Raw genomic sequence first — 20,369 nt, 5'->3', positions numbered from 1 at the left:
TGGTTTAGCAGCCACTGCTCTGTCCATATAGGCTTTTGTAATATCCAATTTAAAGCCAGAGCATAATGGTGCTTTTCAGCAGCAGTGGCCGCTATCCAAAAATTTGGATAGCATAAACCATGCCGAGAAGTATGTGCCTTTGGTGCCTCAAAAGTCTTAGCCCCTTGGCTCCTTTTATCTAAACCAAAACAAGGGTTATAATTTATATTTAACATAATCTGTTTAGCAGGAGCAGATGTATTAGGCATATTGATGTATGCTCCCCATTGTTGTAACAAATCTTTTCCCCACAAATTAATAGTGATGTTAGCCACGTAAGGTTTTAAAGTGGCTGTCTGTCCATCAGGGCCTGAACAATTTAAAATTTGTCGACTTTGAAATATGTCAGTCATTGTTCCTATTCCGGTAAGAACAGTAGGAACTTGTTGTAAAGGCCAAGCCTTTGGCCAAAAACTTTTAGAAATAATTGTAACATCAGCCCCAGTATCTACAAGTCCAACAAAAGATTTGCCATTTAACTTAATCTCTAATTGAGGTCTATGGTCATTAATTAAAGCTTGCCAATACACTTTAGTTCCAGTGCTCCCAAAACCTCCTTGCCTTAGAACATCTGTATATAAGGTAACAATAGAAGTTGTGCAATACGGTCTCTAGCCTGAATAAGATAATCAAAATTGGAACTCATCATAACTGAAATTTTTTCTGAGTAATCTGAATCAACTATACCCAAATGTACTGAAATCCCTTTTAAGGTAAGAGAGCTCCGGTCAGTGATAAAAGCTCCGGAAAGTTGTTTATAATTTTTTTTTTTTTTCAAAATGTCCTTTACGGACGTAATCGAGACATTTTACGACAGTTTTTTGCTTTTTGGGAATGCCTTTCCCACTGCTATCCTCAGCCAACATTTGTATTTTAAAAGCCTCTGATTTAACTTTTCGGCGAAACCCCTTTTTTTTTTTTGAGCGGCGGATGTAAAAGCCGCTAACATTTTGAATTAGTATTATTAAAAGCCAATATATGTAATATTAAATTTTTTAAGTCAGGCGGACTAACCGTTTTTTGCACATCTTGTAATCCAGTAATAAAATCTACATAAGTTTTATTAACATTTTCTTTAACATCTTACACAAGAAAACACAGACTGTTTAGGAGAAGCTATCTTCTCTTATGTTCTAACACAGCACTGTTGAATTTGAGCAATAACCTGATCAACTTTTCTAAGATCTTAGTTTGTTCTTTAAAAGTTTTTTTTTTTTTTTTAACAGCCTCTCTCAAGGGTGGATCATGCTTCAGGGAATCATTTGCATTAGAAAGTAGCGGTTCCCAAGCTTAAAGCAGCTGACTTGAGCCACGCAGAGAGCTCTTAAAATGAAAGTTCTCCTTTAGAATTCTTTCTTTTTCTCTTTTCTATATTTTCTATAGACCCAAGAAGAGGGTCGGTACCTACTTTTATTAGCTTTGTCTCATCCTGGCCCAATGCAGACGGAAGGTCCCAATTGACCTTCTCTTTTCTGCTAAAAACAGGCTCCAGATCTTTTACTAAGCTTATTTTAGGACGGATATCCTCCGTCTCGCTAAAAGAGAATTCTGAGTTAGAATGAAACAGCTGTAGAGCTTGAGAAATTAAAGAGCAGAGCTTTTAAATACATAGAGGAATTTAATTTATTTATTTATTTATTTATTTTTGGAGCGCTTTTCATAATGTTTTCAGCGCCAACTACTTTTGCTGTAGCTTGAACTCACCCGGAGGTGGGAACCAATCACAGTGCTTGGAAATTAAATTAACAATTTCTCGAGATTTTTCTTTTTGGCAATTACTCTAGTACTCTTTAATAAGCTCTCAACAATTCCACATACTCAGAAAAGATAGTCTTCCTCATTATTTTAATCCGGACAGAATAATAATTTACTTTGCCCTGGAGATGTTCACTTACCTCTCACTAGGTAAGACACGCGCGCGACTTTCAATCCACTCCAGGTCCCTTGCGATGCAATTCGGGAACTCTTCGCTCGAGCAAAGCCTTTTGCCTTCAAGACCCTATCGGAGTATCCTGCCGACTACGCCAGTTTGCGGGGAGTTAGCTACGCTCCCCGCAAAGAGGTCCTTTTCTCTTTGCTCTGATCAGATCTCTAAGTTGACTACGCCAGTTTGCAGGGAGTTAGCTAGGCTCCCTGCAAAGAGGTTTTTTCTTCCGATCAGGTCTCTCAGGCAGGGGTCATCGCAAAGGATGAAAAATATAGTAGGAAACAGAAATAAAAATATAAAGTAATGGCAATAATAATACACAGAGCCAAAGATATAGTTTATAAAGTGAAAGTTTATGAAAATAGATAAAGGAGGGTATCCGGATGGAAATATTTTACCCGCATCAAATATTTCCCCGACTGAAACTCCACACAGGTATTATATAGGGTACATACAGGCTCCCCGTTGCCAAGGGCAACGGGATTTGCATACTAACAGGCAGTTTGCTTTAGGGTCAAAGTCTCCTAAAAGTCTACTACAGATCCTTTAACTAACTCTAACTAGGGGAACAATGGGTTATAAAATCGTCTTGGGGCAAACTTCTAAGTTTTATGATAAGGCTATTACTTTAGCAACAAACAGAGACATCTTGGCTCTGGTGATTGTGTTCTTGGAGACAGAGATGATCCCAGAAGTCAACATGGGCTGTGCTTTGTGTTAATTACTTTAACCGCATGGTTCCATCTGGGCCCGGCTTGGGCATTAGCATATCTATCTGATTAGCTCTCATCTCCGGGGGTCCACCTGTCAGCAGCACCAGCAACCTTTGGTCCTAAGGAAGGCCTGCCTTGTCTTTCAAAACAGGTGAGAACCAAAGGCCCAGTTTACAGCGGTCTCCTTGAGATACAGCTTCTACTGACCAGCAAGACGCCCTCCTGAGACAAGGCAGCTCTTGAACTAACACATTTATCTTTTCCTTAAGGCAAAGCCTTATTTGACTTCTGAAATCAAATCTTGTCTCCAGAAATACAGGGGGCATTTCTATAATTCAGTATTCTTAGGCTCAACACATGCATCCTTAAAGTATGTGTTTGACGGTGTTCGTTCCGTTTCCTGGGCTTCCCGCCAGGCTGACTGTTAGCTCCTCCATGCTCAGGCCCCAGGAACCCAGTGAATGTGCAGGAGTCTGTCTGGGAATCTGTTATAACCCTTCATTCTGGGGCCAAGGCTCATCCATTCCAGACTTGCATCTAAAGTCTTACATGTGCTTTCTTTGTCCCTTCTCCCCTAGCTTTTAGTATTTAAAAACAACAATAACAAGCTATGGTGAGAGAGGTCAACTAGTTCATTTGTTATATGCCTTTGAAAATCTCTTATGAGCTATTCATAGAGGATTTGGAAAAATGTTATCCCTTAAAGGAAAAAAAAAACTTCCGCTGAACCCTACAGAGTTAAGGCTCTATCATGAGCCCAGATAGCATTAAAAACAAAAATTAAGCTTGGAAGATTTGTTTGAGGTGCCTTATTTAGGCAGGCCTACCACCTGTAAGGACTTAATCAGTTTCTCCAGATATTTGGGACACTAAATGGATTAAGGCTCTTTCACAGCTACTTAGCTGGAACAGGGAATACAGGAGGTGCCGAGACTGTGAAAAAGAATGCAGTCAGCAGGACATGAAGGAGAAAGGGCTGTGTCTGTGTTCTTCGGAGGGCCCTGGCCTTTCTCTCTTATTACTCCCAATGCTTTTCTGCCCAAAGCTCAAAGTTCAGGAGTCTCGTGCAGCCCAGAAATCTGAGCTTTTGCACCTGGTGTCCTGCTCTTTCCCAGGGAACTTGTTTAAATGTGCTCTGTTTCTGGATAAATGGATGACCTCTTCCGAGCTTTCCTTCCCTGAGAAGACTAAAAACAAATGCTTCTCAAGATATTTACAAAGTTCCTTATCGGTAAGAAGTGTGCTCTAAACTTGGCAGATGTCCAAACATTTTGGGGCAGGGGAAAGTACAAAAAAAAACAGTTGTTAAATTACTTAGTCTATGATTTTTGTTTTTAAATTCTAAAGGATATATATATATATGTATGTATATGTGTATATGTACGTGTGTATGTTATATGGGTGTACATATTTCCATACACACACACGTATAAGCCAATGAACAATCTCTAGGAAGGATTTGCTGCTATACAGCATGATTAGCAACTTCATCAAGGCCTGTTTATCCTTCCTTCGTGTTCATGTATAGCTGCTGGGCATACTAGGGACTCAAGTATGACATCTGAGACTGACATTCAAGCATACTTTTGAAGAATCAATCACATCTAATTTTCTTATGATCTTCAAATAATCTAATTTAGGCAAAACAATTAAAGTATTTCAGGGGAAAGATTTGCAAGGTGTGAAGGGTAAATTTAAATTTTCTGATGCAGACGTCTTTTGGTTGATAATACTTCTAAAACTTTTGGGTATACTTTTTTGAATAAATAAGTAGCAATCATAGAACAGAATTTATGCTTTTTGTCTGATACAGGATGACATGGGGCCTTCTAGCCACCACTCCATAGCCCACCAGGGTGGTGACAGCACTGGGTGGGGACGATCTACATTTGTTCTGCCTGCAGTGCAACTTCTGTACTCTACTTTTTTTGAGCAAATGCCCGTGCCATCTTGTGTGCTGTTTCTCTTCCTCCAAGAAGTAGAGCTTTGAAGACCCCATTGAGTTAGTAACTACTCGTGGTTTTATTGTACACAGAAGAAGTAGTATGAATTACAGTGGAGAAGTAGTAAGTGGTCATCTAATTCATGGACTTGCTCTTTGGTGTTTCTCCTGTAGACATTGAATAATGTATGGTCTTTGCCTATGACAGTGATACTAGTAGAAATCCTGATTTATGATTTTAAAAATATATTATCTTTGAATCACATTCATTAGGGCATGCGCTTGGAGGTGGTTTTTCCCTAGTGATGACGAATTCATGCTGATCCAAGCACTCCTCTGGAGTCCTTTTGTGTGCCCAAGAACTTTTCATTTGTAATGAAATGGCTGGTTCAGACCAGACTGTGCAGGAGTGAGAGAAGTAAACTGTAACATCCGAGTGCTGTGAGAGAGTCTTCAAACTCACACTGAGGGACCCAGTTATTGTTTGTTTGTTTGTTTGTTTTTTTGCTTTTTGGTGAATATGTTAGGAAAAAAGTGTAAAACTTTATAAGAAAAATATGAAATTAAATTACCTTTAGTTTTTCTTTTAATTAATTATCCTATTGAAAAGAATGCCATTATAAAAAATTAAAAATGGCCCAGAAAATTTCACACATATCTCTGTGGATTCTGACTTCTTTCTGAACCCCTAGTCCATATTTCAGTTCCAGTTGGGTGGCCTTCAGGTATCTCAAACTCAGCATGTCCAAAAGCAAATGTCTTGTCTTCTTTCTCAGACCCCTACCTGTGCTCATTCTCTTGGTCTCTAACGTACTTCCCATCTTGACTCATCCTGGTCTCCCTCCTGTCCCCCTCCAAGTGAGCCACCTCATCTTATCAACTCTGTCAAATAACTGCATGCTCCATACTCCCCTACAGAGCCTCTGCCTAAATTCAAGCCTTTGTAATTTCTCTGAAGCAAACCCTCCTTGGGTATGCCTCCCCTGGGCTACAGCGTAGAGTTCGCAATCTGAGTTAGCTTACATGGTCCTTTATCCATTCTCACCCAGCGTTAGCCCCATCCCTACCAGCTCCTTCCACACAAAGTCCTCTTATATCTCCATGCCAGCCTTTAAACAGGCCACCCCTGCCTTCTCTGCCAAGCAAGCACTGATTCACTATTGAGACCTGGCAGAAATGTTGCCTCATTTGTGGGTTGTTTCCTGATTCCACCCACCTACTTAGTTACTCTCTTCTCTGTGTCCCCAAAGCTGTCATCCATACCTGTCTTGCACAGGATACTTATCTGCTTACCTTTCTTTCTCTTTAGAGACTGTGCTCTCATCAAGGGCAGGACCGTATCTTAATCATATATTTCTAGCAATCAGTCAAGTGCCTGCTACCTGGTAGGATCCCAGATGTTTGCTGAATGAATGGATGAATGAATTGAACTTATACCCTGGGATATGGTAATAAAACGTTCTAAGTGAAAGAGGCACTTGGCCTCAGACAGGATATCTTGAATAGCACGTGGCTTGAGTGCATATTAAGGGATCTATTTTTGCCCTTAAACCTGTGCAATATTAGGCCATTGAGTCTTTCTTCTAAGCGTTTTCCCTTCTGTGTTCCTCCATGTGCATCCCCCATTTATGAACGTATATAATTTTCTCTTTAGTGTACCTTTTTTTTTTTTAAGAGCCTACCCTTTTTGATGGCAGAATTTGGACGATTCCTACCCAAATACTCAGTCTCAACCTTTGTTTGTCCCTTCTTGTCAGGCTTGATGTCAGGACAAGGTTTGCTAAATAAGGAGATTTGGAGGTGGGTTCTCCTAAGGTGGAAAACAGTAAATATAAAACCCCCTGTAAAAATTACCCATAGGTTGAGAAGTAGTTGCTCATTAGCATAGAAGATATTCACAATGTTGTAAGTGAATGGAATTCTGCTGCATCATACACTCGTTTATTTTGTGTGCTGATTTGTAAAATTGTGACACCATACGTTGTTCTATGAGGATTATTCTGTTACTCTTGGACATCCTTTGGATACCAGAAGATTTGGATGAACCTTGATGTCCTTTTTTTATAATAGAGCCTTGGGAATCACTTGCAAAAGATATATTTTGATAGGGTATTAACATCCATGGGAGCCTAATTTTAACTGTGTCTTCCTAACTAAATATTTAGAAGTTCAGGTTTAATCATATGACTAACTCAGGGCTTTAATTTCCTTAATCCTATGTTCACTAGATCAATAACTGTTTAAGCAAGATTGAGTCTAAGTTGGTTGGCCCCACCCCTAACACCCAATACTACTAAGAGCCCATCCCTTTCTCTACAAAGTTTTGTTCACAGCCCCTCAACATTTACCATTACAATAGCGCCTAGAAGCAACAGAAGTGCTAAACAAAGTCAAGGTGATAGAGTTAGAACTTCAACTGATTTGGGAGCCAGGGGGAGGGGAGCCTTATGAAAGTGACATTGGTCTGTGATCATGATGAGCTATGGAGGGTGCCACATGGTGCTGCAGTAAGGCCTGCATGCCAGTGCTGCTGGTTGGGTGAGCCTTGGTCGGTTGAAGTGGAGGTGGTGGCCCCTGGTCCCTGACCGGGGCTGGAGGGCTGGCTGGAGTCGGTGCAACAGGGGGAGAAAAAGGAGCCAAGGAGGGAAAATGGCCCCTAAGATTGAGGGCAGATATGACACAACTATCCATTGCCCCATCTTGGAACTTGAACACAGTAATGTCTTCAGAGGGCTGCAACTCAGTCCTTGAGACAGGCCAAAAGAGAAAAAGATGTATGTTTGGCTCTTCCTCATTCAGCTACTCCACCTTGGCTTCACTTCGAAGCCCCCAACCCAGGCATTACTTTCTCTATGTATCTATCTCTGTGTGCCAGCACCTGTGTCTATATATCTGTAGATCTAGATATATAGATGCACCAAATCCCACATTTAAGCAAGAGCTAAAGAATGCTTGGAAGTAGATGCTCACGACCTTTTCCCAGTCATACTTAGAATTTGTTTTAACCTAAAGTTATGGAGACAGACTTGAAGGGAGACATCCCCAACCTTGCTAAAATGTAAGTACAAAAAGGCACAAATTGGATGGATATTGATGATGTTGTTTCTATTGTAACATCATCCATAGACTCCTAGTGTCTTTGCTTTGCTTCCCTATAGTGATCACAACATAAATTACTTGTCTTGTTTGACTTCCTTGTTCACCAAAGTTGAGCAGATTGTGGCCGTTTTCAACGCTTCCACCAGACAAAAAGCTTGGGACCATTTCTCGAAAGCCCAGCGCAAGAACATAGACATTTGGCGAAAGCATTCTGAGGTTGGTGATTTTATTATTACTTTTTAACCACCATCACACAGCTGGATTGGCAGAGAACAGTGTGGCTGCAGCCATTGTGGTTTTTGTTGCAGTGGGCAGTCCTCCTGCCATTGTCCTTTCTCATTGTCAGCTCCAAATTCAGCTCAGACTTGTTCCTTGTCCAGAAAAGCAGCTGACTTAACACTTAGAGAAGAGAGTGTTTTTCTCCCCTGCAAAGGGAGAAAAGAATCCTTCCCATTCACAGTAAAGAGCTCAGAAATAAACCAAGACACTTTGCTGCATAAATTATTTTGAAGAAAAGTGTAACTTAAAATAGAAAACTAGCTTTTAAATACAGATTTTTTTCTCAGTGTTCTACGTGATGATGATGGTTGTCCTTTGGGCTAGAAATGACAAGCGTGCCTTTCCATCCATGCCTCCTCATCATAAGCAATGTCTCAGCCCCCTGAGCTAACTGTTAGGTTCTGTTGCACCTCTGCCCAGAGCAAACGTTGTCAGGGAAGTCCAGGCTAGCTGAGTCCACCCTTCAGCATCAATGCATGTGTGGAGTGTGAGTATCTACCCCACAAAAAAAGAGTCCAGACTTGACCTTCCTTGCCACCTAGAAGGGCCAAAATGTGTCATGAGTCATTGGTCATCCAGCTGTTATTTTTAACTCCACAGTGTAGTGTACGCTTTGAACCTGTAATTTAAAAGTAAGTATACTGTCTTTGTTTGCTTCTTTTTTATTTTTTATGAGAGAATGTTTTTCATTTGGATGCCTCTCCATCACTAGCATGTTAATATTAAAGTTCTCTAAATGATATTCCCCTCTTTCAAAATCTCAAACTTATGGAAGGTAAGGTTTATTTATTTAATGACTTTGGCTCACACTTGTAAAATAAGTGTTTTATACAGAGTTTGAGGGACCACAAAGTGCTGTGATATCAATCATTTGGGTAGCATTTTAAGTGCCCATTAACTAATGCTAAATTACAGTTGAATACCAATAGCACTAGATGTAACATCCACATGAATACCAAATGAATTCTTTATTATCACTGTTATTATGGTGAATACTGAATGACTTCACAATAATGTGACACTTAAAATGCTAGTGCAATTTATTGTTAAGAAGGGCATTTTTTATTTTGTTCACTAATGCCTAAGAGGGTTGGTGAATGATACAGGTCTGGTTTTGTGTTCAGGATGATGAGTAAAGGGAGGTGGGATCTCTCTTTAATTTTTCAGGGACCAGAAAATACAAAGAATGTGTACCCAATGTTCTCTTTGACACTGAGTTGAGACCCTGGTCAAGTTAATTTTCAGGAGAAGAAAAGAGTCCTTCATTTATGATGCAATATATAAACTGGGGGTTATGAGAATACAAATTGGAATCCATAGACGACTGATCATTTGGGAATGATCAGTCTATGAATTGTTTATTTATTTTTTCATCACATAAACATGAAACCTGATTAAAAAAGGAATATTAAGAGAAAGGCAGGTGGCAGGATGCTGAATAAACCCAGGCATCAAAAGGCTGTCATTAGAATGTGAGTGTCAGCAAATGTCAGATATTGATCTAAGTCACGCTTCCCGCCTCCCCTCAGCCCTGCCTGCCCTGTGCCGGGGCAGTGAGGGTGAAGGCTCCGGGCACTGCTCTAGGTCAGGAAGCCTGCTCGCTCTGCCTGGTGCTGGGAGGTAGAACTGGGTGCTCCAGAGGGAAGATGGGGTGCAGTTGTCAAAGGTGCTCCTGCGAAGGGTCTTTGTGCCTTCCTGCCACTTCCCCACCTCTTTGATATGTGTTAGGAAATAGAAGTCTAAATTACCTTTGATTTTCTCTCCTACGTGTTGCTTAATTGATTAAATACCGGTTGGTAATTTAACATTGTGGATGATTTCTCAGTTGCATATAAGCTTGATAATTGGCTTGATTTTTTTCCCACATACCCATGTACAGCATCTGTTAATTATCTGCAACACCTCTACAGATGTATGAGAGTGTACTAGCGATTTACTGCTAAACCAGAGGCACCCTGTGGAAACACCCTCACCTTTTTTTTTTCCCCCCTCAATTTTTTTTTCCTTTTCACCACCTTTCCCACAAGAACATCTACCATGTGATAATTTGTCATTAATTGTAGGCACTAAACAACAGGCACTTTCAGCCTCGTTTATTCTTTCCCCCTGATTTTTACTTGTTTCAAATATTTTCAAGCCACCTCTCTGGGCATTGTCAGTAGAAAAATTAGCTGTCCACAACCTAAAAATTCTCCCACTAATCACGCGTGACACCTGCCTCCAATGCCTGATGGTGTTATTTAAGACAGAATTGGCACCTCTTTCTTCTGGGTGGCATGATCAAATAAGGAGGCTTCATCTGCCTTCTTGGTGGCCTCTGAGGGCTGCCCTGTGATTGGTTCCCCTGTCCCCACCCCAGGCCCTGCCTCTCCGCCTTTCCCCTTCCCTGTCGTCTGCAGTGGGGATTCCCAGGGTGCAGAGTTGACCATTCAAATATGGTTAGCAATAAATAATTTGCTTTCCATCATCATGCAGTTAAAATCCTTGAGCTAAAGAGAGACGAGAATTGAGAGAACCTATAACATGGAGTGGATATATACAGATCCATCAAATGAGCACTGGAACTATGTTTAAAGTCATGCCACTAATAAATTAGGTGTAGTAATTTAGTTTTATTGTTACTCATAAGTTTATTGATTACAAAATGAAATTATTTTAACTATTTGATTTTTATTTAGAAACTTTAATTTAAATAAGGAAAAAAGAATAATGGAGCCTTTTCCCTATTTTAAGTCTTTTTGAAGACAGTACATGTAAGAGAACAGAATAAATAAGGATTCACAAATATATAACATACATCTTGTTACAAAATGATAATATAGTGATTTAATGTAGATGATTACAATGTTGTTATTTTAGGCACAGTAAATAGTAAAAAATTTATTGTAAAATTCCTTACTTTCTACAATGAGTTTTCACATACACTATTGCATTTAAACCTCATTGTATTAGTACTATTCCCCCTTTATGGGTGAATAGACAAAGGCTCAAAGAACTTGGTTGTCATCACTCCCTTCATAAATGGAGAAAGGAAGATACGATTCTAAGATCTGTGGCTCTAAAAGTGATGCTAAAGCAACTATTACAACCAAAACCATTACCCTTACAAAATAATGTGAAATACAAAAAGAGAAGGCATCTGCTTTTATTTTGTTTTCTAACATCTTTTTAATTAAGTTTTGGATATGTTTGACTGTGTGTGTGTGTGTGTGTGTGTATGTTTGGGGGATCACACACAGGCACATATACACATGCAGGGGCACTATCTTTATGTGAAAAATAATAGTGGTCAACATTATCAACTTAGCAAACCAAGGATCTTGCATGATGATAACTATAGTACACGTGTTAACTCATTTCATCCTCAAAACAATTATTACAATATTCCAGTGAGCAAATTGAAGCTAAGAGAGATGAAGAAATGTTACACAGTGAGTCATTGGTAGACCAGGCCTTTTTAATTCTATTGTTCATGTTCTTACTCATAAGGAATAAGTCTCTACTGTGTGCCAGCCATGTAACAGGTATTTCTAAGCAGTTATTGCAAGAGCCCTGCTAGGTGGATGTTATTATTATCCCCTATTTTTTTTTTTTTTTATAAATGAGGAAATTGAGACTTAAGAGAGAAAAAATAATTTGCTGAAGAGCCCTTGGCTCATCCTTGGTGAGCAGGGATATATCACAAGTCTGACCTGGGTCTTTCCTCTGCCCTAAATTCTTCAGAACTTCATTTAGATTAGGTGGGCCTGTGCTTGGGAGGGAAAAGCTTTGGATTCTGAATGTTGATATGTCAGTCATTATATACCCCAAGCCCATCGGGAAAAGGCAGGTGTGTCTGTGACCCTGACATTGTGTATCCTGTACTTTCAGGAGCTCCGGAATGCTCAAAGTGAGCAGCTCATGGGCATCCGCCGCGAAGAAGAAATGGAAATGTCTGACGATGAGAATTGTGACAGCCCTACTAAGAAAATGAGAGTCGATGAATCAGGTAATGCTGTTAACTGCCACAGACCTATGAGGTATAATGATCTTCCAAATCTCAGATGGGGAATAAGTATTGGGAAATGGCCATATAACTCACTTTTATTTGAATTATACTAAACTTCATCTGTGAGTGACTCTGCTTTTTATTAATAGAACTTTAAACTCCTTAGGAACATAGCAATTTAAATTGTTCCAGTTGTTTCTCCATACATATATCTGGGGCCATAATACTTTTTCTTTCAGAGACATTTGCTTGTTTCCATAAAAATCCCTTTCCGGAGTATGGCAGCCACGGCTGACACTGAAATACAGATAAAATTTGGTTCCAGTCAGTGCACTTCTTACATGGGAATTGTTTAATCCCTAAAAGAGCTTTCCAGCTTCTGAGCCAACATGCTGGAGAATTAGACTTCTTTTCCAATAAATTTTAGTTCACCAAACCTATAATCAAAACAGTGCTCCCATTTGGCGTCACTCCTTGAGTTGTAAATAGGAGAGAAGTTTAGAGAGAACCTTGTTTGTTGTGCTCTGTCTAATGTGAGAGGCTGATTTAAAACTCTCTCCTTGAATTATATGTAAATCCATTGGTATCGTAAAAGTAGGCAAGGGAAACACTCATTCAAAACCAGAGACATCAAGGGAATCTGCTTGTCTGAGTGGAAGGGGGTTATCAAAGGCCCTAGGAAGAACCACCATTGCCAGCATTGCCAAAAAAGAAAACTGGGGAGATGGCATAGATTTGATCTGTTTCTTCCCATGTACTAGAGAATAAAACACACACAGCCTGTCTTAGGCTTTTTACCAGAAAGATTACAGGTAACCAGGAATGGAGGACGTTTGCTAATTTGTTAGCAGGAGCCAAAATCAAGATTCAGAAAGGATCAGGTCATCGAGACTGCAAAGTGGTCAGGACATTCTGCTTCTCCAGGCCTTTGAAAGAGGATGCCAGAGGTGCAGGTGCTCGTCACAAGAAGATGCTCCTGCATCCAGGCATCTACAGAAGGCGCTTTAATTTCCTTAAAGCAGTGGTTCTAAAAAGTATGGCACCCAGCCCAATAACAGCATCCTCTAGGAACTTATTGGAAATATAAATTATCAGAGCCCACCCAAGACCTCTACTGAATCAAAAACTTCTCTTGAGGGGAGGAGGGGGTGAGATCTAGCAATCTGTGATTTAAACCCTGCAGGAAATTCTGATGCATGCTAAAGTTTGAGAATCACTATCTAGAAAATTTCCCTTCTATCCTCAAATTCCATTCATTGAAATCTTTTAGAAACCTAGCATACAAGTAGGCACCATGCCACTATTTTCTGAAGCCATATATCCTTTGAAAAATGCACCTAGCATTTATGTGTCAGTATATATCTCCCGTGTAGCTCCTATCAGATTTCTCAGGGCTGCTTTATTATCAGGTTTGGATTTGCTTATTTGAGGAGACCACCTTCCTCACAGCATTTCTATTGTACAAACCTTCATATATCACAAGAAAGGAGTTTTAGTGTGGTTTTATTAAATTCAATGAAATATTCAGATAGAGAAATAAAACTTTTTTCTCCAAAAAGCTTTCATCACTTTTGAAGTTTCTAGATGAGGTGCAAGTTGACATGAAACTTGGATTCTTAACAAATCCTTATAAGGTAGGTGTAGAAGAAAAGAATTGAGTCGATCAGAAATTCTGATTTGAACCTGTGGCTTTTTTTTTTTTTTTTTTTTTTTGGTGACATTTCTTTTTAAACAACCTGTCAATTTCCCAAGAAATGTGTATAATTTCGTAGTCTGCTGAGGATAGGAGCAGAATAGTAATGACTGTGAACAGTAGGCTCACAGAGGAGGTCCTGCAAACCAGGGCAGCAAGTGGATACGTACAGGACTGGGGCCTGACCCTGCTGCAGAAGGATCTGCGGAGATGTCGAGGACTTCACCCCGCGGCCTCCAGAGGTTTTCCTTGGAGACTGGACTAGGAAGCCATCTTCCCAGACCTCTCATGGTTTGTCGCCCAGGCATCGGATGAGAGCATGAGGTGGAACCTAAACTTTTAAATACTTTTGCCAGGCTTTTAACTTGGTCGGCAGAATTAATGAGCAAGACACAGTGCATGTTGTATACCAGGTACTGAGGGAAGAGATGAAGGAACTGAAGTTCAAATGCCAGGCCCCCGAGGAGTTCAAAGTCTCTTTTGTACTTTTCAAAATGAGATGGACCAGAGAACGCAGCATGTGGTTTCTGAAGAAAGCGCAGGACTGATTAAAGGGAAAGGAAAGCAACTAACCTTTTTTGTTCCATCACGCCCTGAAGATCCTGCCATAGGGCAGGTGGTGGTTTTTCTTTCAGCTCTGTGTATTTGGGGACTCGGCCTGACAGCAAGAATCCCCATCTGGTCTTTTGACCAAACTGCAGACAAATCCCTGCTAACCGCTGCTTGAAGCAAGGGAGGCTGGAGGCCAAGAGCCTGAGGGAAACACCTTTCGCGGTATCTCCTTAGGTAACACGTCACTCATTTTTAGGTACAGATTTGCATCTGCCAGTCACCTACATAGGAGCAGTCCTCTCAAAATGTAGCGCTCTAGTTCACTGACAGGGGAATTGCCAAATGCTGAAGTAGAATTGAAGTGCTCTTTAAGGAATCCCTTGCCTATTTTGTCTCTGCTAAAACAGTGGGATTTTGCCCCAGACCTCCTGGATGGTAGGTGACCCAAGAATCCTTTTGGGGAGCCACCTGCCTGTACCAGGAGGACGTGATTCCCCCAGTGCCAGCCTTGCTTGTCATCTCTCTACTCGGACAAAAACTAATCTGTGTGGGTTTTATTTCTTGGGGTAGAGGGAGAGAATCGACTTGGTTTGGTTTCTAGAAAAGGCACAATTTATTGTGTACAGACTCTGGATGATCCCTTGGGTTTACTTTTTTAAAAATATATATTTTGCTTTATCTCTGTTCTTTTGGTTGTGAAGAATATTTCATTGTACTTTTGCTTTTTGCCGCATATAATAATTTACAACTAATAATTCACAACATGTCTTAGGCTAGAGTTCTCCAGTACTGCTGTAACTACAACATAATTCTGGGTGAGCTGTTCGCGCTTCCTCATCAGTTGCATCTTGAAGGGGAAACGAAGTTTGCTGGAGCAAAACTAAGATGCTGATAAAAATGGAAATGAACTTTGTTAATAAATTTGAAAATCCTGACAGATTTATCAAAGCATTCATTCAAGAAGATTGGCATCCTGTTCCAAAGCCTGTGAAGATAATTTTTGATATGAATTCACATTGATTGTTGCTTAGTCTGCCTCCTACTGGAATCAAGCCAAACTTTTAAATCCAGATCTATTCTTCCTTCTCTCTCCCTCTCCCTCCCACTCTTTCCTTTCCTCCCTCCCTCCCTCCAGGTTGACTGTAGGGGTCGGGTAGGTGTTCATAAGGAATACATAGAAGAAAGGAAAGAGGAAGTCTGTCCTAGATTATAATGCCTCGGACAGCAAAACCCAATCAGTTTTAGTATTGTGAGACTTAAATGAGTCAATGAGCATAAGGCCTTTCTGACTTGACTTACAATGTTGAGCATATGATAAGTACTCAGTAAATGTTAACTCTGCTTATCATCTTAGTCACCTTCTAATACCTGGCCCTGGGCTTTTCTCCAATAAGTGCTTAGTAAAAGTTGTTGACTTCAATTGAACATTCCCCTTCTTCTGGTCTCAATGTTTTTGATGCCTTTGTCCCATAAGTTGTTAGGAATGGCAACCCTGAGAATATTTGCTCTAATGAAATTTAAATGGCAGGTGTTAAGAAGCTTGTTCAAACAAGGATAATTCATTTCCTCATAATGTTCAGAACTTTATACATTGAAAATTCAGTGCCACATGCTGAATAGGCCGTGGCCCAGAGAATTGTAACCAGCATCATTCTAACTGTCATAGACATTCGTGGAGCACTTTCTTGTGTTCAAGGCACTGTGGACTCAGGGGACATAGAAAGAGTTAGTTATAGGGCACCCTGTCCTGAAGGGTGTGAAACTCTTTTTGAAGAGAATAAACATTTTAAGTTAATAAAAATCTGATACCTAATGTCAAGTATGTCCTAAAGCCAGTAAATTAAATTTAGTCTAAACCAAGATGAACATCACTACCTAATGCAGATACCTCTCACAATATTTGATGGGTGTACATTGAATGCAAATTTTAGAAGAGTGAAGCTAAAAAGTCCCTTGTTTAATAGACAAACCATTATACAATTCCATAATACACAAGCAAATGTTTTTGGATTTTAATTATACCTCATTTAAACTCTGAGCTCTTTATAGGAGCAAACACTCTTTTAATTATACAGAGTATGTTCTGGGTTGTCAGTTTTCCATGGAAATTCACCACAACATAGGTACAGAATTTTTTTTTAATTTCGCTAAGAAATCAAGGATTTTCCAAATCAGCCACTAAATCAAATTAGGAACTCATAATTAAGCTTAGTTGGTACTAGCAATATTCAGTCTGTCTGAATAGGTTCATATGTAACTGGTCTCTTTAGGTTAAATATTAATGATAATAATAAGGCTTTATCCAGCTATCCCCTTGATTTCTTTGAATACCAGGACTACCTTTGCTTTTCTAATGTATTTTGTTTCCTGCATGGTATTGCTTCTGAACAATCCTAAGGGATGAACAACAGGGAAATTATAATCAGGCACAAGCTTAAGAAGAGGCTCACCATTCCCCAGCACCAGCCTGGGCACAGAAGGAGAGAGTTATTAAATGCCAGACTTGGCTCTTGCAGCAACTGAAGGAGGCCCTTGTCATGCACAGCTGGTAGAAGTGTCCTTTTAGGAAGCACTGAATGTGATCTAAAGCAGTCTTACTCTGGAGTGGCTCAGAACTTGGCAGACAGACAAGAGCATTCAGACACCGAAAGTGAGATGGCTCAGTTTGAGGCCACATGCCAGGGTCTGAGCTTCCGGCACAAGCAGACCCCAAAGGCAAAAACATCCGTGTTGAGTGGAAACGTGAAAGGATAAGCTGTTTTCACACGTAATGACCAGCCTGGGGTGTTATGTCCTGAGAGAGAAACGGAGCAGCAGTGTGTGTCCATCAGTGACCACCAAATTCAAGACAACCTCAACCGAACATCTAGGAACCCAAGGCCCAAACAAGGAAATGTGATTAATCAAACCTAATACGGCATAAAGATGTTGAAAAAACTCTTGCAAGGTAGGCTGCGTAGCCTGCTTCCTTCTTGAACTCTTGCAATAGAGCTTCCTTTGCAAGGAGCCAAGCCTTTTCTGTTTCTTTCCTTTATTTGTTTTTTAAAATCTTGCTAATCTTGGCAAAGGAATTCAAATAAATGTTTCTTTTGGGTCGATTTTTCATTTCTCTAATTTCATGTGCAGTTACAATTCCCTTTCCATAATGGACATGCTGCTGAAAAGTGTAGAATTTTTTTATTTATTTATTTATTTATTTTTTGTAAATTGCTTTACCTTTTAAATACAAGGAGACAGAGGCTGTTTAAATTGACCCTGTGGCAGAGGATTCCTTTTTAATGGGAACATTCTTTGTGCCCAACCAGACTGTGTTTATGTTTTGTAAATTCACATTTCAAGTCTAAACTGTCGTTAAGCTTAGCTGCCTTATAATCCTATTTTCATGGAGCACCTACCAATGCCATGATTCTTGACATCTCTCTCATACATGCACAAAGTTTCCATAATCACGTATTTCATGTAAAATCGATCTGTGTTGCTGAAATTGCATTGTGTCTGGGAGACCAAATATTTTCCCCAAATCTCTTAGCTACTCAACTGTGCCGTACCTCCATAAAGCCGCGCTGAGCCCTAGCTGAGGTTCTTAGACAAGCCACACCTGTTCGATACTAGCTTGGAGCTGGGGGCTTCCCCACACGGTTTCCTGTGTGACAGCCCAGCACATTTTCCCAGCTGCATTTGTGGAGCAAAGTTGGGCTTTATTAGCCCTGGCTTCGTGCCTAGTGCCATGAGCCCCTTGAGCCTGGTGGAGGGCTTGGGGGCTGATGAGCAGTCGGCAGGCCCGGGAGAAGAATGAGGAAGTTAACAACCAATTTTCAGAAAGGGAGAGCTGCAGAGGCCTTGCCCTGGGAAACGGTGAGAAGCATGGCCAGTGAGCAGCACGCGGTCACAGCTCTGCCACCTGGGTGCAGCCTGAAGTGCCCTGATGCTGCTTGACTGCCAGGAGCATCATTATCTAGATTACAGTTGATTATGCTTTCTGGGCATTTCATCCTGGTAAGGTCTGATGCAGGATCATTACAAAGGAGAGTAGATTTAATCCTGTTTCCTTAGCAGGCTTTAAGGACACTGAGGGAATATTTATGTAATAAGATGCAAAGTTGCTATGGAAAATACTATAGCAACCTAACATCCTCCCAGAGCCAAGCAGCCACTTGTAACAGCAATCTAAATTTACATTTATTTTAGTGTCATTTTATCGACACTCTTAGTATCTCATTCTGACAGGATGTTAAAATATGTTTTCAGCTTGCGTTTGAGCAAAATTAACACAGTGTTGTGGAATTTAAGTGTGGTTTGCACAACTTCTAGAAAAAAATCAGAATATTTTTTGAGGGAGTTTAGATGACAGAATCTGGGTAAGTTGGTAAGCTTTTTTTTTTTCTTTCCTAAACATAGGAAAGAATTGTTTAGTAGAATGTATTCCTGATTGTCCCTTTTATTAAAAATAGTTTATAAGCAATATGTAAACTGATTTAATTTCTGATTATGTAAAAGGGATAATCCTTTTTAACACTGACAGATTTGGTCAGGTGCTTGCCTACAATTCAAATAGCTGCTTGTACAAAACACTTTTAGTAGATCACCCCATTGCCCTCTGGCAGCATATAACATTTTAAAAATAAAACCTGTTTTTGATATAAAAATAATACCTGCTCTTTTTTTAATATTTAAATGTTTAAGAACAATGAGGAAAGAAGAAAAAATTGTGTTTGAACATTGCAAAAGAATGTTTAGGCTTCCAATTTTTTTTCTTTTGCACAGCTTAACTATATTAAGTATTTTTTCTATGTATTTTTTTAAAATGCAGTAACAATAATTCTAATGATTTTGGTTTCAGGTAGGCCTCCTTGTATAACAAGTAAATTTTTTTTTTTAAAAAAAGCTTCCCCTTTTATATATTAATTAAATAGAAAATATAGAGCAAATAAGTGTGTATCCTTTCTGAATCATGGGCTCTTCCCCATGAACCTTGAGAGTTGAAGCTAAAATCTTTGAGGTGGTCAGAGTGGATACCTGAGGTTACTAAAAGCCTGGTAACTGTTATCAGACCTTCCAAAAGCATCTTTTAGGTCCCTTAAATATGAGTGTGGCAGAGAAGCTATAGATATGTAGGCCAGTTGGTTGTGGAAAAATAGTATATATTGATTTTCTTCTATACCTCTCCATCTAAAATCTTGAAGTGTGACTATAACACTGTTAAAGTGGGACATTGGCCAAAAGAATCAATACCAGACCGTATTAAAACATATGCTGTTACCAACCTCTTAGCACTGTGATGTACTGTTTATGAACGTCATTGTCCTAATTCTCCTCTGCTTTTATACTGCATTGTTCATCAGAACACAGTTGGTGACATAAAGCTATTATACCTTGACCACTAGCACTGTTGTCCATAAACTTCATTAATCAAAGACCTGACGATGCTAGGTCTACTGTGTGAATCCCGAAAGTGAAGACAAGAAGATGTCTTGTAGAATTCTAGTTAGCCATACGTAGTTAAGGGCCACGTAACTAATGAAAGAAGTAATTACTTTCTTCCCTGTCTTGGAAATTCCACTTGCTATTATATGATACTTATCTCATACTTGTAAGCTCTGGAATTTGAAGTTTATAGGAATATAGAAATTGTTATTATAGTAAGCTCTCCCATATCTAAATGGCTTAGGGACCCTTCTCTTTTTCTTGATTGATTACCCTTGACATCAGAGAAAGAGAGAAGTGCTCAGCGACTCCTCCCCCCACTTCCAGGATGTGGGAAGCCTTCTGGAAAGTGGCTAGAGAAGGAAAATTTTATCTGAGACTGCCACCACTAGCAGAGAAGTGGGAGGGACGTTTCTGGAGCAAAGCAGCATGACAGAGTCTATTAACTGTAGTGCTCCAGGCAGGGTGGTGCAGGTTCTTTAACGAGCCCACCCGAACTTCTAGAGCTACTGTGCCCCAGGGACCCTTGCTTTCTACCTGGGGCCTGCTGGGCCATTGCAGCTTGAAGCAGATGCCTACATTTTCAATTCTCAGAATTACTTTAGAAACATATAAATATTTTATGTGAGGGTTTTGCTTAATTATTGGTATATCCATGAGCAGCCTTGAAAAAAATCGTGTTTTAGACTATGCGATGGGATGAGAGAAGGTTC

At 39.9% G+C, this 20,369-nt stretch overlaps 1 protein-coding gene across 1 annotated transcript in view; it reads left to right on the top strand.

Annotated features, from left to right (window-relative positions):
• The window catches only part of ENOX1 (ecto-NOX disulfide-thiol exchanger 1), a 239,815-nt gene that overhangs the window by 122,799 nt on the left and 96,647 nt on the right, over nt 1-20,369 (top strand). The window contains exons 8-9 of the mRNA XM_069467218.1: nt 7,830-7,936; nt 11,870-11,987. Of these exons, the coding sequence (XP_069323319.1) occupies nt 7,830-7,936; nt 11,870-11,987 (225 nt within the window). The remainder of the gene's footprint in view (nt 1-7,829; nt 7,937-11,869; nt 11,988-20,369) is intronic.

This window comes from Eulemur rufifrons, chromosome 4 (genome assembly GCF_041146395.1).
Source record: "Eulemur rufifrons isolate Redbay chromosome 4, OSU_ERuf_1, whole genome shotgun sequence".
Lineage (NCBI taxonomy): Eukaryota > Metazoa > Chordata > Mammalia > Primates > Lemuridae > Eulemur > Eulemur rufifrons.
The sequence above is the reverse complement of the archived record's forward strand: the minus strand, read 5'-3'. Positions and strand labels throughout refer to the sequence as shown.